Source organism: Syngnathus typhle, linkage group LG8, assembly GCF_033458585.1.
Source record: "Syngnathus typhle isolate RoL2023-S1 ecotype Sweden linkage group LG8, RoL_Styp_1.0, whole genome shotgun sequence".
Taxonomy (NCBI): Eukaryota; Metazoa; Chordata; class Actinopteri; order Syngnathiformes; family Syngnathidae; genus Syngnathus; species Syngnathus typhle.
The window spans coordinates 3909481-3926392 of record NC_083745.1 but is presented as its reverse complement, the minus strand read 5'-3'; the positions used below and the strand labels follow the sequence as shown (position 1 = coordinate 3926392).

The window sequence follows — 16912 nt, the reverse complement described above, 5'->3', positions numbered from 1 at the left end:
AAAGAGAGAGAGTCGACAAGTCGGTGTTGTCATCCCCTCAAGACACTTGAGTTTTCACACGATGACGTCATGAACTGTCATTGCAGAAATTCCTTTACACATCCCAAACAGTGAAAGTGACCGTGATGATCTTTTCATTTTGCCATGACAGAAATATATAGATACCAGCAGTTTTAAGCAATTAAAGAGTGAACTATTTCATTATTGACGCCTCAGACAAATGTATACGCCTCATTCGAGCAAAGTGTCATATTTTACAGAAGGGTGGCTTTCAATTTAGGAACATGAAGCTTGTGGTATATTCCTTGGTTCAAATAAAGAGTTCTTTGACATAATGTAATCACCGTGGTGAAGAGTACTTACTGCCTCCTAGTGGCAAAGGCAGGCACATCAAAAGGAACAGCACCATGAATTGGTTTGCAGCATTAGTACAAACTACAGTACATCAGAATATTTTCTATGTAACAAATTAAATTAATCTCAAGGCACAGTTGTATTGGTTGAGGTATGTGATTCTTATTACAGTTCATTCTTATTCATTTATTTGATCCTTTTGTAACTACACTAAGTAAAAAAAAAAAAAAAGCTGTTGACACTTTATACATTAAAATTGAAACATTTTGGTCCGTGTCTTGTTTAATTTACACGTGTTGCAAGCTTGTATTTTTTAGGCGTTTGTAGCAACTACAAGCCCTCCTTAATTAAATATCGATTCGGTCTACCAAAAAGTTCACACTCCGTCTCAAAGTCGCAGCCTTGGATCAGTTCCTTGTAGTGTTCTTTGACGTCTTTATAGAGCGGCATGGACGCCTGCTGATTCTCACTCAAACCAGGGAACCTCGCCGGATGCTCATTGATTAGCGGCTGCAATCTAAAGTCTCCTCCTCCGCAGTCGTACAGCGCTAGCACCAGGTTAGCCGCGTACGGTAGCACGAGGCCAGTCCGGAAAGAGCGTTGGCGCTGTGAGTCGTAGTTTGACGCCAGCAGGGGTTCATCGTTCTTGAAAAAGCCCAGGAGGGTGTACAGTGGAAGAAGTGTCTCCCCGTGGCCTATTTGGATGGTCACGACTTCGGTCACCTGCTGGCCGGACCTAAATTGTTTTGAATCGTACATTTAAATTTCCAAGTCAAGGCACCACTTTGAAAGGTACCCGTGTCTGTCGACTGAGATTTGACTTACTTCATTTCGCTGACTGCTTTGTCCAGACGACTGAAGACATCGTGGAAAAGAATACAGCTGGACTTTCTGTTAATTTCATGACCGTAGCCTCTCTTCCAGAATTGCCTCAAGTCATTCGCATACTCCACAATCTGTTGAGGCAAAACATTATGTCAAGTCATTTACGTTAAGTCTACGAAGCTACCCGAGCTTGAACTTAAGCTTCACCGCAAAAACATCTTTTGTGATGAAATTGTCGTTTGAGTGGGCCAATAATTTCACTGGAGCTCAAGCTGATGAGACCCTCAGTCCGCCTTGCCCCTGCTGAAAATTGAAAGCTATTTTATCTAGCTAGCTAACTGCACTGCTAGCAATGTAAAACCTTACTTCATTTACATTAGTTCCTACAGAAAAATGGTGCTCAACTTCCAAAAGTAGGAGTCCACCGTCATCCCATCTCCAATATGGTGCAGCAACGGAATATTATAGCGCCATACCATTGCGTCATCCTCATCCAAGCTCTGACACCAGGGAGAGTTGATGCTCTTGATGGCCAACTCATAAGCACAAAGGTTCATTGCGGCGTCGGCCATGTCTGTGAAGAGATGAGATGAGCCCGCCATGAAAACTCACAACATCTTTAACCTGAAATCAAACCACTGACCGGCTGTGATGTTCTTGGCGGGGACTCTGAGTTGCTTCGCTATCTTCTCCCGGACCCTCCTCATCTCCGGCCCCTTTTTGAACTCGTCCACCTCCGATAGGGCTAAAGGGTTGTTGACAACCTCGTTCAGAAACTTGGGGCAGAGATTGAAGTACTTCATGAGTGCGTCGTTCACCTCGTAGTCAAACGTCTGATCTGGGATGATTACAGGGAAGCGAGCAGTTAGCCGTAAGCATGAGCAACGTTTCTTTAGGGGGAGAAAAAAAGTTGCGCAATAGTTCGAATCAAAAGGCTAACCGTGGCTGTTTTGATTTTTTGGGACTTGTCATTTATTACTAAGCAATGTTCCGCTTAGCTTTTATTACACAGTAGAAAATGTGACAAGTTTCTTTTCCTTCTGTCGTTACATCTCAACATTTACTTAAGCTTATTTATGCTTGCTTAGAATAATCGATTTCTGTTATATCCAAAGAGAAAGCAAAGGTTATAAATATTGTGTCTCACGATCTTGTTTCTTTGAACTACATTTTTGCCCATGCATATGCAACAGATCTACGATAATATAACCTGAATTCACGCACAACTCAGGAAGCCATGTGGACTCATAAATATAGCAGCACCCATGCTAATACAGTGGAGTAAATATTTAAATGACAAACCCTTCTAGCGCATACACAAGTAATTGAAAAATGAATAACGCGACTTGACAGCTTTCCTAATTTGTACATTTCCATAAAAAAAAAATGGTGTAAAAACACGACAAAATGTCACGTACGGCATTCTGCGACCACGAGATTACAATTGCAGCATACCGGCAGGGGAGATATCTCAATCGTGCTCCTCCTATTTACCTAACACAAGCATGTGGACCATGTGACTGCTAAATATTGATGTAAAATAACTTTTGTATAGTTTAAGATAAAAAAACAAAACATTTATGTATTACTTGTTCTTCATGAGAGTTGAGTACCTGGAATATCCCACAGCTCTGTCAGTCCGGCCATGAAGGCCAAAGTGCTGTTGATGCACCTGTGCTTAGAACTGCTTATGAACTTCACAAATCCCCCGCGAAGGTTCTCCTCCGAGAGCACTGTGGGGAACAGCTTGGACAGCCTGACTGCCAGATGTTTGTGATCATCCACGCCTTTCTGGGTTAACCGACCGTCCGTGTTCTCGGGATACCACATCTTCCATCGGGTCTGGATATCACACGCCCAGCTCTCTTTGGCGGGCGCGGCACTTTTGACCGCCTTGTAAAACCTTTGCATTTCCTTGAAGATTGGGCTTGTCGGGTTTCTCGTGCCGTGTCTTATAATAGCGGTCAGATGAACGGGACGGCATTTTGGAAAGGGAGGCTGCAGGATGGATGTGTTGACAGCCAGGATATCGTCCAAAAGATAGGGGTTCACTTCTTCATAGCGTCCTTTTGTGCCAAAGTATTTGGCAATCTTTGGTATACTTGGACGGGATTTGTTGAACAAACAGCTGTAATAGCCAAGAAGACCAAGCGAGTAAACAATGAGGATACTCCAAAGGCTGATCTGCATGATTCGGCCTCGTCCAAAAAGAGTCCTGTCCTGTCCAAGAGTTTGTTTAAAAGACATAATAAAAAATAACACGTTGCGTTGAAGACTCGTGCAAAGCTATGACATGGACTTTGGATTGCTCAATAGCTGTCACATCCACGTGACAGACTTGATCTGGATTTCCATTAACTGGTTGTGTTACGTGCTTCTGGGCCCAATATTGGATCTGGAACACAAATAGTATTCCAAGTCATCAAGATTGTTTTAAAACTTAGTCACCAAGATCAGTTTAAGGACAACAATGCCATTCAACTGGAAGTAAATATAATACCACATGGCCTTGTTTACATTTCAAATCCGGATGGTAACTTCTAGTCAAGGGGTTTTACAACTGTTGTTTTCCAAGGGTCCACTATTAATATCAAGAAGCAACTGCTTTGGCAGAATAATATTTCATTTTGCACCATTCTGCATCTATTTTGGGAATCTAAACTACATTTGGATGGGCAAACAACTGCAAAACCACTGCGGACCACTAGAGGGCCGCGAACCAGCCGTCGACAATCGCTGCACTAGTCTAAAGTTGATGCGGGTGCCATATCGCAACACATTTTTGGGTGGCATAAATATGCAGTTCAGAATGTAAAACGTGTTTTTTGTCAAGGTTTGAGTCGAGATAGGACTGACCTGACTGGTTCCAATTCCCCGTGCAGCAAGAATCGGGTAGTTGTTGAGCACGAGCAGCCTATAAGAAAATGTAACAGGAGATACACTTCTTTCCTCTTACTGGATGGTTGAACAAAATGTAAATACTTATCTATTAAATTAAACATTAAGTCAGCGTTAACGCAAATAATTAAAATAGCGAGCCCATCTTGACTCGCGAGCTATATTGTGTAAGCCACGCGTGGAGCACTCGTGCCGCCGCATCCATGTTGTAAATGTTGCAGGTCGAAACAAATTGGCCTGGCAAGTTCCAAATTGTTGACAGGTCACTTTAGGACATCTGCTATATACACCCCGGTGTGAGTCTCATAAATCAGGCGAATGGCAAGCTCCAAAAGGCAGCCAAAAGAAAATAGAATAAATAGCGTGGTGCTGTGGAAGGACGGGGAATCCTAATCTCGCGAGATCTCGTCCAATATTTACATTTTGTTCAGAAAAACCCCGTATGCTGCTTTTTCTCCTCTGTAAAATGATCAGTTTTGCAAATGATGCATTTTATATTTTACATTTTTTTTTTATATTCTACAATCACATGAAAAGTCGAAACTTGCATTTCTTTTTTCAATTACACGGAGTGAAGGTAAATTTGAATTGTTTCGAATAGTCATTGACGCAGGTCTCTATTACATTAAGGATCTCCATAAATCAATAACCTCTGATAAACGATGTCTATTTTTGTTGTTTTCTTCAAGCCAAATGGCTTCATTTTTTTAGAGTCTAGTGTAAGCTACATTTTTGGCCAACAGATGGCTGCAAGAATCCTCAAAACAGATCCAACTCTCGCTCTGCATTCTCTGCTTGGTTCGCACAGTTGCTGTGTTCACTTACGTCTTATAGGATCCGACATTTGAAGACTCATTTACCCAATGCGTTAGCGCGTTGCAATTTCTTTTATTTTATTGAAACAAACACTAGGATATACTGAAATTACTATTTGAGAAGTCGAGGGTGTTTTGTCACCTCGAAATAGCAAGGGAATACAGTGTTATTCCTTGGCGGATGGATGAGTTAAAAAAAAAAATACCACATTTTCCGAGAGCACCCAAATGCAACAGGCGTGACGACACCGAAGGACTCCCTACTTCTAAGTACTGTTGATGAGCGCCTACTCAGGAATAGTACGCCAGTCGGATTTAACAGGGTGACTCGAGTACACGACATCCAGTTGTCGTCACCACTTTGAAAAGGACCGTTTCAAAGAATCAAAGGCAAGGTAATAATGTCACGATTGTTACGAATGATGTTTTCAAACGTCGTAGGCAGTTTGGGCGAAATCGCCTCACCCATGTGTGATGATTTCGTCCGGCAGTCAACCAACGACCCACCGTAGCTCCGGTGTAACTGTCCCCCGCATGAGTTTAGAAATTCCGCCCCGCTGTCGTTAATATGTCATACACACGTTTGCTCTATGTAATTACGACTAATTTATGCTGCTCTCTGGCCTTGTGTTATAACCTAACATTTATATTGTCACTTAGCACCGTGCACTGACGATGACGCCGAATTCGAGTGACCGATGTGCCCTATCACCTTTTGCTGTTGGAGCGTGGAAAACCGTCGCTGCGTAGTGTTTTCCACTTTTACGAACGTAGTCTGGAGCGGGATCGCACCAGCTAACGGTTCCGAGCCGAGCGTCTTGTGTGATGTTGGCTAACCCAGCGAGCTAGCTAAACCAGCCAAGCCTCCCCCTCCACTCGTCTATTTTAGCTTTTCCAGCCTCCTTAGCTCTTAAGCCCCCACAACACATCCTCACCGTCGGCCTCCAAACATGAACGTACATTCTTTTTTAGTATGTTTATATGAACTTACCGTGAGCACCAAAGTATGTCACAGGTGTGTCAGCTAACGTTTCACGAGGACAGCGAAACATCCGCACCGAGGCTCGCCTTTTGGTAAATATTAACTTCAAGTTGTTATAATAACATCAAGTCCGTTTTACACAGTGGCAGAGACTCGTTTGTCTGGTTTTGGTGGAACACGACGGGGCCACTTGATATTAGTCGAACGTGATGACGAACATGTGTGGAGAAATTCCAAATTGAATTGATCTACAAGACATTTCCAGCGATATGTCATTTTGCTCTGATTAAAAGTTGTGACTCTGTAGAAGAAGTGAAAATGCACCGATTTTCTAGCTGACTTCTCAAATAATTCAAAGGTCTTTTTGAAAAATGTTGACACATAGAACAAAAAAAAAAACCTGGCTAGGTTGCGAGAAGCGATCAGTTTACACCATGTGAGAGAATCATTGAAAAATATTGTATAGATTTGAAAAAGTATCTCTTGAATAGATCGTAATCCACCTGATGTTTGTCGTAAAAGTTTCAGGACTCGCGTCTCAGTCGATATGTGCATATGATCAGCGAGAACATCGACAAAGAGATCCTGAGCTTCATGCATGAGACTTGTAGCAGCTTTGCTCACAATGCCTTGAGCATCTGACAGTTCCTGGCTGACAATATCGTGCTTTTTTTCTGTATTTTTGTTTGCATATGTGGTCACAAAGTAACTTTTCTCAGGCTGCACACCAACAGTGCCCTGCAGTTGTTTAAGTCCGCGGGCCAATGTAGATGTTGAGTCAAAGGGATTTATTGTTGCCAGGATGTGTCACCGCCAAAGCAATGACTACCCGGCTGTCCGCAAGCAGGGAAGGCACGACCGTTTCCTCCCCCCCCCCCCCACTCTGGTGGAAACAATGACTTTTCTGTCGGGGTGTCTGATGATGACTCAGCAGTGGGGAAATGGCAAATCTTCATTTCCATCATTTGACAAACAGTCATCAGCACTCAACAATCGTTGGCATGGAAGAAAATTTTCTGGTACTTAAGGTTTCCTCTTCCGTTTGCGTGTTATTGTTTATCATCTGACTCACGGCTTGAAACGCAAAACAAACGGCGGCAAAGTTGGCATCAACTGTACAAACGCTCACAAAAAAATTGTGTGCAAATGCAGATTAAAAAAAAAAAAAAAAAAGTTGTTTGAGAGTAAAAGGCATGTTGCAATTAGTAGAAGCTGACAATTTTGCTGTTCACAAATTTTCATGCCGGAAGCATGCCCGTAGGAGACTAGTTCAACCATGACACATTTTTATAATTTTTTGCCCCTCAGGCAGTGATTGTTTGATTGCCCAATTGAAAAGAATTGTGCAAACATTCCAGCCTCGACTCGAAAGAATATTCTCTCCTCTGGAACGTTGTTACCGGAAGACCCAAACCGCGGGCAGTTAACAAAAATAGTCTAGTCACCCAAAATTGAACTATTTAGAGATTGATCATTTTGTTTCCCACCCCCCAAAGAACCACAACACAAACTGGCTTAGTAATTTGTGCCATATTTAGAAACGCATGGAGTTTTCCTCTCGCTCACATGACGTCCCAGTTTCCTGTGGCCTCCAATTGCATTTTGGAATTCTAGGTTAGTAAAGCTGCCTTGAACCTAATTTTGTGTACTTGAGGAAAAAGGCTGCAACAAGGTCAGCATTTTTTTTGGGTGTGCAGAGGAATAACAAATGGCCTGCTGAGTGGACTTGTTGAAAAGAATAACAAGCAACACGACTTTCTATCCTGTTGCGACTTGAAGTCGTATGTTTATAGTCTATATTGTCACCTCTACCACCTCTGCATTCCAGCATATCTCAAATTGGATCAGTTTGTCTCCGGTGACTGTTGGCCATCGTCCTACTTTTGAAATTTGAACACATTCCAAAATGTGAGTTGATGAAAATCACATTGGTATGCTGTTTTTACTTTTCCCTCTTCCTCCCCACCTACAATTGCGTAACATCACTGAGTGTGCCGATCTGTCACGCACTGGGCCAAAAACAACTCGATGCCAGTTTCTACTTTTTCCACACACTCACAAAACCATCGGCACTTTGTAAAATCACAATCGGGCCATTTGCTGGCCACATCTATAAAATGTCATTAAGTTTCATTTCATGGGCTATTTTTAAAGACAGAGTTTGACAAAAGTACACGCCTGGTTCCTCCAAGGAAGCGAATCTCGTGTTGCCATGTCGGAAAAACGACGTAACGCATCGCCGACCCAACGGCAAGTTTGTGAAAATGTTCCATATGGCTTGAAAGTGATAATTCATCCGCATAAACTCAAAATCGTCCAACTCCACGATGGCGATTCGATTTCAGTCATGAAAGGGTTCATCGTACGAGATGCGATCAACATTCTATCCCCCCCCCCCCTTCGTCACTATGAATAATTCATCAGCGTTGATAATAAGTCTAATTGCTCACTTTAAAGCCACCGCGCAGACATTGGCGATGAAATACAAAGATGGGCTAAAAGCACGCTTAATGGCTTCCTGTTGACAACAAGTCCCACAGTGTGCCGGGCGCAACGAGACAATCTGCAACTTGTGTCGCTCCCCTTCCCCGAGGCCAAACAGGCCTGACATCCTAATTAGGAGCTTCTAAAACCACAGGAGCCTTTCTTATGAGCGGTTAGCAATGGTTCCAGTTTTATGGCCACTTCGCTTCAAGTTGTTGCTAAGCTCTAGAAGATGACGTGTATTTGCTTCTTTGTCACGGTTGATTGGCCTTCTGGTTTTAGCCGCTAGTCATCGTGCGCATGATCTGCAATGAATCCAGAATTTCTGGCTCACTGGTCGATATGGTTACTTGCTAGCCAATCGCAGAAGTTGTTCCAGAGTGGCAGGTGGTGCTTTGCTTGCTGCTTTTATTAACAAATGATGCTTGACGTGTTGCGTCCAACATCTCAAAAATCATACCTGAACATTGATCTGTCCATCATGAGGCAACATGTGCCGTGTTGTTTTCAAATGGGATTTCCGTAACCGTTAATCAGGCGGCGATGATTGCCAATTTTCTTGGGTTTGAGAAGTCGTTTGCCCACACGGATCAATAGAAAAGGCCTGTGTGGATAAATATAGCATGCTGGAGAGCACCTTGTCCCCTTTTTAACACCATGTGGGTGTGGGGTTGTCAGGAACATCACATTATCTGCTGTATCTACTCACATTTCTGTCACACCCTTTTTTTCTTTGTGCCGATTGAATCTACAGCACTTTATCTTTCATTTAAGGCATCATTTGCAGAGCTAGCACATCGGGTTACAAAGTTCCGCAGTGGTTTATTCGGTAAACAGCAGGAATTTGGTTGGACTTTTGTCACCTATCGTTGGATTGTTTTTTAATTTAGTTTTTTAATTCCCTAACAGATCCAAAGTGAAATCTCCACATATATATATATTTCTATTTGACCAAGTGTACTTGTGTGATATTGAGCTAGTTGAGTGTGTGTTTCATGTGTAAAGGGATACAGGTGGGAGTATTTAGTTAGCTTTTATTCCACAAGGTAAATATCCTGTAATGGGATACCATTCTTTGGCAGGAAAAAGAATGTCCCCAATCAAAGCTCCACACCCGTTGGACAATGTCGAACAAAACACTCCCAGAAATGTGGGTAAATACTTTTTTTTTTTTTTTTTCACAAGAGGTTTTTACAGTGATTGCGGTCATTACTTCTCCAAACAAAGATTTCAGTTCTTTTTTTTTTTTAGGGAAAGAAAAGTAATTTGTAAGATTTTTATTTGATATAGGAACATTTGAGAAACATCTTGTTCTGCTAACATTTGGATACCTTTTAGCCACCAAAGCATCACTGTCAAAATCAGTTTTGGGTTTTTATTTGACTGGCTACCAGATCACAACATGCAAGTCTTTTGTTTGTTTCTTCATTGAAGACAGGAAGAAAAACAAATCAGACATATTCCAGGAAGCAACTGTTGAGCCCCAAATTGGGAGTTGGAGGAGCTCCAGGAGTTGGCGGCACAGGCTCAAACTAGGAGGAGGACACAGAAAGAAAGGGCTAGGGAAAAAATAGAAGCAAAAATGAAAGGGTTGACAAGTCGAGAACAGAGAAGATGGAAGAAGTTGTTTTCAAAACAATGTCATGTCAGACATGATCTGCACTGGAACGTTTTGTTCAGTTTTCAGGTCAGGTCTCGCACAGGAAATGAAAACGTTACGCCTAAAAAAAAAAAAAAAAAAAAAACGTTGCCTTCCGTCATAAAACAATTTCGACTCGCCAACATGGAAATACATAATTCGCCGGCGTGTCCTCGGTACAATATTTGTGAGGAGCGAAGATGCTCAATGCGCCTTCATACTCGGCCGTATTTCAGTTGCATGACACAAAAGGCAATCTCGATTCTCTTCTCCCCTGCCAAGATCTTTTCAAAGCAAAATGACTCATTTGCTTCCACTCGGAGCTTCATAAAGATGAGCTGCAGAAGGCGTGTTTATGTTTGTGTCAGCTTGACGTATTGTCCCCCCTGGGTGGGATCGTTTCTGGTCGCGTCACGTGCCCCCCCCCCCCCCCCCCCCCCCCCACAGCCAGCCTCTCGTTCAACTCGGCCCCCACTGAATTTTGTGGAGAAAAAAATGTAACACATGCCGAGGGAGTGGTGATTTCATTTTTGGTTGACTCGCAGATGTCTGGCGAGTTGGTGTTTGCTGCATTCTTGACATTGTTTTTGAAAAATTGACACCACCTCATCTAGACTAATAAATCAGTCAATACTTTGAAATTTGAATATATATTTTTTTACCTTTTGGCAACAGAAAAGGAGATTTTCAGTTAAACTCTTAAAGGAAAAGTGAAAGTACAACTACTGTTGAGATCGTCACGATGACAAATTCAACTACTATTGTGCTGCTGTCAATCAGGCAAAAAAAAAACATCACGGCTGCAAATGCATTCTAAAGAAATGTAGGATTATGAAATAAGGAGCAGGTAAACCTTGTCAAATCTGCTTTTTGCGCCACGTTTTCCTTTTTATCATCTTCAGTCGCCGATAACAATGTGCTGCTCCGTGAGAGCTACGATATGACTCAAACAAAGTTCACCTTGGTTTTGCTGTTGCGTTTTAAACCGCCATGACCTGTCATGTGGCTCGAAAAAATACAAATTACAAAAAAAAAAAAACACTATTCACCTTTGTGTTCTCCCTTTTGATTCTTCAACCAACACAAAATGGCTTCTACTTTCACACCGATGATTGATGTGTCCGCACAAACATGTTCCAGAATTCGTGACCCCCACCCCTCCCTCCTCCTTTTGGGATTATCGTATATTTTCTGTCTCCAGTACAGTCGAGGTGAGCTTATTTCCTCAGCTCTCCGGCCGTAAGCCGATTCACGGACCAAAGGTCCTCGGCACACCGCTGAGTCATTGACAGCTAATCTCGGATCGGTCTAAGTGTTCTTTGTGTTTATCGCTGCAAAGTGTTGCAGCTGGCTTGTCACACGGCCAGGATGATTCTGAAGTTTTTTTTTTAGACCCGCCTCCCTTGGGTTAACCACACGTCCGAGTCACACGCTCCTTAGTTGTTTTCCATATCTCGGTCGGAATGAGTGCGATGACAGGTGGCCCTTTCCAGCTTTTGCTTGTCCAGTGAGGTTTTGTTGGGCTGTGAAATGAGCTAACGGAGACTTTCCAGGGGCGTGGACCTTCTCTTTGATTTATGGGTTCCTCCTCCCCATCCTCTCATTTCCCTCCTGTCTGAGCGACCTCCAACTCCTCGACCTCTAGCCGAACCACCACGTGTCTGTCACGGTTAATGCGCTCTGTAAACAAAACGCCCCATACGATGATAATGCAAATGGTAGATGTCAAGGTTAGATTTTATCATCTTATCATTTACAATGGGAGTGAAAAGATGAATATTTTTTTTAGGCCTGTGGGTAATCTCAGTTTACCACTTTTAATACAATATGGCCTTTGCTGTTCGAATGTGTTTTTTTCCTTCATCGTTCAAGCCACATGACTGTGTGGCGATGCAAAAAAAAAAAAAAAAAAAAAATCCCCGAAGTTTTATGATCAGTCACACATGAATAATAAAAAGAAAGGTCAAATAGCAGAACTCGGGTTATGTCGAGTTCACTGAGTTACACACAATTTTGAAGTATGCTATTTTTTGCGAGGATTGTCCATTTGTGGTCAAGTCACCTTTCGTGAACAAAGTTGCACATTAAAAGTGGTCTTGTTATCAAAGGAAGAGATTCAAAATAAAAGCATTTATCTGCTTCGACAGGTGGTGCGACAGCAAAAGCAACCAGGACTTCCCGTTGATCGTGACAACGAGGGGTCCCTCCGGGTGCCCCCGACATTCGATGCTCCTTAAACACCATGCACCGGATCTGGTGTGGACTTAAAACTGCCCTTTAAGAGCGCCGAACCTCTCCCGTCCCTTCGCCTGCCGTCCCAGCACGTGCCGAGATGACCAAGGTAGCGGCGTGGTCCGCCGAGGATGTGGCAGACTGGCTGAGCAAAGAAGGCATGCCGGAGTACATCGACGCGCTCGGCCGGCCGGACGGCGCCGCCCTCCTGCGGCTCACGCATTCCGACTTCCGCGCGCTGCCGCTCCTGCTGGTGTCGTCGGACGGCGGGCAGCGTCTGCTGGAGCGCCTGGAGACACTGCGCTTCGAGACCCACATGGAAGCGCACCGGAACGGCCACGCCAACGGCCACGCCGGCGGACTGCCCAACGGGACGGCGGAAGCGCAGAGGAACGGCGCCTTGCGGACGGCGAAGATGGTGCACATCCCCATCCCGCCGATGGAGGCCTCGCGCACGTCCTTCCCGCCCGAGTGGAGCAAGACGGGCGTGGCGTTCGTTTACGCCGTGGTGTGCTTCGTCACCACCACCATCGTCATCTCGGTGGTCCACGAGAGGGTGCCGCCCAAAGAGCACACCCCGCCGCTGCCCGACAAGTTTTTCGACCTCTTCAACAGGGTCGAATGGGCCTTCTCCATCTGCGAGATTAACGGCATGCTGCTGGTGGCGCTGTGGCTCGTCCAGTGGGCTGTCCTCAAGCACAGGTAGGAGTTGGACTCTTTTGGGGATGGGGGGACCGAGCTAACGACCAGTTAATTGTCGTATCCTTAAACAGAGCAAAGATGATATTTATAACTTTTTGGTTTCCCCAGGTCAATCATAGGCAGGCGCTTCTTTTTCATCGTGGGTACACTGTATTTGTATCGGTGCATCACCATGTACATCACCACTCTGCCTGTCCCCGGGATGCACTTCAAATGCTCGCCCAAGGTACGATACACACAACAATCCTTGATTTGCCTCAAGGGAGGAACAAAGCCCGTGAGTCTGTCTGCAAAATCATCAACGTAAACATCGGTTGTGATGATTAACTGTGCCTCTTTCAGCTTATGGGAGACTGGGAAGCACAGATGAGGAGAGTGATGAAGATGATTGCCGGCGGAGGCCTCTCCATCACGGGCTCCCACACCATGTGCGGAGATTACCTGTACAGCGGTCACACGGTCATGCTAACGCTAACATACCTCTTCATCAAGGAGTGTAAGTGGAGATGCTCCAGCTAGAAATGTTCGTTATGAAGTGCGTGACCGAAAGTCACACTTCTCTAAATGTGTCATGAAATGGAGTCAAACAGGAAACTGACTGCACATATTTGACTAACCGCTAACGTGCCACGTTAGCTTCATGTAAAGAAAAAAATAATAATTGCGTAACACTACTTTCTGTTGCTCACCACGTTGGCTGCTTTAGACTTGCTTGGAGTCAACTTGCGCAAGTTTTTATCATCTGATATTTTAGTTATCACGCTGGCCGGTTGAGTGAGATTGCCTCACTGATGCAACAGTGACCTCTGGTGGCGGAGATAACAACTGGAGTTTTTTTTAACCACTATGTTTGTTGGGCAGATTCCCCCAGACGGTTCTGGTGGTACCACTGGTTCTGCTGGACCTTGAGCGCCGTGGGAGTCTTCTGCATTCTTCTGGCGCATGACCACTACACTGTGGATGTGGTGGTGGCCTACTTTATCACGACACGCCTCTTCTGGTGGTACCACACCATGGCGAACCAGCAGGTGGGCCGGGATTTCTGTCCTGACCGTTTTTATGTTTAAAAGAGAAAAAAGAAGAAGAAAAATCTTACCCGTCCTCTGTTTTGTGGTTGCCAGTCGCTGAAAGAGACGTCGCAGAGTAACTTTTTCTCGCGGGTGTGGTGGTACCGGCCCTTCCAGTACTTGGAGGAGAACGTCAGCGGCATCGTCCCCCGCTCCTACCAGCTGCCGCCGTGGGTACGGACCGTGCAGTGGAACCGCGGCGTCATGTACACCCGGCTGGACGTCCAGTGACGCTCGCCGCGACGTCACGACAGGCAGGACTGTGAATTCCAAAAGTGCTGGTTTTGTTTTTTTTGAAAGGAGGAACGTACTGCTTTGTGTAGCGCAGTCCTTCCCCTCCTCCCCCTAAAAGCAGGTGATCCCTCTGTTAGTTCTCCTGTCCCCTCCTTTATTTTTATTTCTGTTGTCGTTCTCTGCAGGTAGTATCTCGTTTCTTTTTCTTTCTTCCAATATTTCATTCTTTTTGTGTGTCACGTTAGAATTGATAGCCTTTTAAAAAAATAATCTCTGTAATATTAACGTATCTAAAGAGTCGCTCGCCCCCTCTTGGACTCTGCACAAAACCATATTAAATGTCTTCAGGCTTTTTCTCATTCCCAATTATAGCTGTCCAATTAAAAAAAGTCCATCTTTTTCTTTTCATTTTTTTTAAAAAAAAATCACAAAGTAATATTTTGTTTTAAATTAAGAAATTTGCGTATATTTTTTTGTTGGACAGCGACTATATTTAAATTAATGTCACCTGCGTTTGTTTTTTTTTCCAAAGTAATTTCCGTGTTTGTAATATAAACGAGTCAAAGGTGCAAATAACTATTTTTTCTAAGCATTTTATTTTTCGAAAAGAAATCCACCAAAAAAATTCTTGTTTTTGTTTTCTTAAATTTTTTTACTTTTTTCAAAATATCCTATGGATCTATAACAAAATAACACAGTGCCTTTACTTGCTTGATTGTGTAACAACTTCAAGTACCGCGTGTCTTGCCTACCTTGGGCTACATTCGAGTCGCAAGGGGTCCCATTTCGTTCCCATGAATGTAACCCCGCCCCCCCCCCACACCAACAAAACAAAAGATATCAAATGCCAGCCTTCCTGCTACGTAGATTGGGCTTCCCCAAATTCCTGTTATGTTCCGCCTTTGTGTTTATTTTCATTCACGCTTTGATGACAGAAAATATGACTGTTATTATTGTTTTTATAATGTCTGTCTCATTTCATTTATTGAGTTAAGTCTCGAAGCAAACAACACCAGCGCTAACGAGGGGCACATGCTTACTGCTTAATACGGAAAGTGTATTTTACTGCTCTTGTCAGATGGAAAAGCAAAGTGTGGAGAGTCTCTGTTTTGAGTACAATCAATGAATGAGTGTTCGTTCGCCATGCTGAAATTTACCCTAAATATCAGTTTGCGTGTGCCCCTTTTAAGCATCACTTGAGAATGTTCGCAGAAGGTTAAAGTAGTTTACAGAGTGGAACAGCAGCGGTGACTGAAATGCTTCTGAATGTGCTTCATACACAGTGTAGAGCTGGGGAACCTACCTCAGAGGAACTGTTAGAAAACAAAACAAAAATCTCCATTGTTGGGTCATCTGCTACGCGGCAAAAATTACGGATATTTTTGTGTGTGGCGTATTTTATTTATTCTCTTTTTAAATCAGAAGTTCCCCTCTCCTGCTCTTCCCATTTAAATTTGGAAATTTTTTTTACTCTGGTCCTCGAAACGATACTGACAAAACAATCCACGTGTGAGGCAGCGCGAAAGGGACATCGAGATGGCAATGTGAATGGAACAGCAAATGTGAAAAACGTCCTGATTTAATGATCCCTTGACAGTCAAAGGCTAAAAACCTAATTATTTAATTTCAAGTTTCAACGCCTTGTGATACGTTACAGCTAAACTACAAATGTTTTTTTTTTTGCTCCTTCTTCTATCGAGCTTTTCAAAGGGACTTTTTTTTGGAGACTTTGCACATAGTTCAAAAAGCCTGGCAGTGTTTTTACAGACGTTGTCCTATCATCACTTTGTTCTCCACAAGAGCACAACATGTTCCTCATGTGCAGTCATTTAGTGATTAGGCTGAAGTAATTGTCCAAATTGGACTGTAATAATGTTTGATGAAAGGCGGAGAAGACATTAGTCTCTTCGGTTTGCCAATCCAGCTTTTTTTTTTTTTTTCTTCCTGTCATTTTGTTTTTAATGATCCTTGTGTTCATCTGTACACGCTGTTTGTCCCGTTTTGTGCATATGCCATATATTTGTAAGATACGATAAATCTACATGGGGACGCCCTTGAATAAAAAGGTTTTACTATATATCGTTGCATTCTCAATAGACTCTTTCTGGCTTTGAAGCTGAAAGAAAGACGTCATTGCAGTTCTGGAAATAGCCAGCAGGTGGCCACGTTGAGTTGCATCAGTTCAGGTAAACTTATTTTTTGTTTTCTGAATTGTTATTTGAATTGAACACGAGATGTTGCGCTGGGGTTGCATCTGAAGCCCCCCCCCCCCCCATCTTTTTTGTTTTTTCATGTTTGTCATCTTTATACTGGGCGTGGGCCAGAGACTGTGGCTTAGCAACAGGAGCAAACAACTTTTGCAATTTGGTGACATTTTTAGCTACTCTTGTGATTTGACTCATTTTGTTTTCCTTTTTTTGGTTCAGATGTGCTCGTGTTCCTAAAGAAGTGGCTGGGGAATCCACCTAAATACAGATTGACTGCATCCACTGTAGACAATGGTAAATTACATTTTTCTTCTGTATTTTATGAATTAGATCCCGCAACCTTGACTATTTGCAAGCCAATCACGAGGCACAAAATAAGCATTTGCAATTCCCACCAATGGACAAATGAGTCTTCACCGGCCTCATGTACGTATGTTCTTGGAATGTGGAAGAGAAGCCAAGCAAGCACAGGG

At 43.4% G+C, this 16912-nt stretch overlaps 2 protein-coding genes across 6 annotated transcripts; one reads left to right on the top strand and one right to left on the bottom strand.

Moving 5' to 3' along the window:
- Positions 1-106: 106 nt before the first annotated feature.
- LOC133157945 (multiple inositol polyphosphate phosphatase 1-like) lies at positions 107-6043 on the bottom strand. Of its 4 annotated transcripts, XM_061284633.1 has the most exons (7): positions 5884-6012; positions 4036-4093; positions 2793-3574; positions 1823-2017; positions 1656-1753; positions 1180-1310; positions 107-1090 (listed from the first exon to the last, which is right to left on the bottom strand). In XM_061284633.1, the coding sequence occupies exons 3-7, from the start codon at positions 3424-3426 to the stop codon at positions 685-687; spliced, it is 1464 nt and encodes a 487-aa protein (XP_061140617.1). In that variant the 5' UTR covers positions 3427-3574; positions 4036-4093; positions 5884-6012; the 3' UTR covers positions 107-684. The 4 variants fall into 4 exon arrangements, with proteins under 4 accessions (XP_061140617.1, XP_061140616.1, XP_061140618.1 ...); XM_061284632.1 differs by lacking the exon at positions 4036-4093 and having other exon boundaries at positions 5884-6043; XM_061284634.1 differs by lacking the exons at positions 4036-4093; positions 5884-6012 and adding an exon at positions 5605-5752.
- Positions 5132-16309, top strand: sgms1a (sphingomyelin synthase 1a). 2 transcript variants are annotated; one of them, XM_061284635.1, is made up of 6 exons: positions 5132-5287; positions 12145-12931; positions 13040-13157; positions 13274-13427; positions 13793-13959; positions 14053-16309. In XM_061284635.1, the coding sequence occupies exons 2-6, from the start codon at positions 12330-12332 to the stop codon at positions 14227-14229; spliced, it is 1218 nt and encodes a 405-aa protein (XP_061140619.1). In that variant the 5' UTR covers positions 5132-5287; positions 12145-12329; the 3' UTR covers positions 14230-16309. The 2 variants fall into 2 exon arrangements, with proteins under 2 accessions (XP_061140619.1, XP_061140620.1); XM_061284636.1 differs by lacking the exon at positions 5132-5287 and adding an exon at positions 5760-5966.
- Positions 16310-16912: the final 603 nt, after the last annotated feature.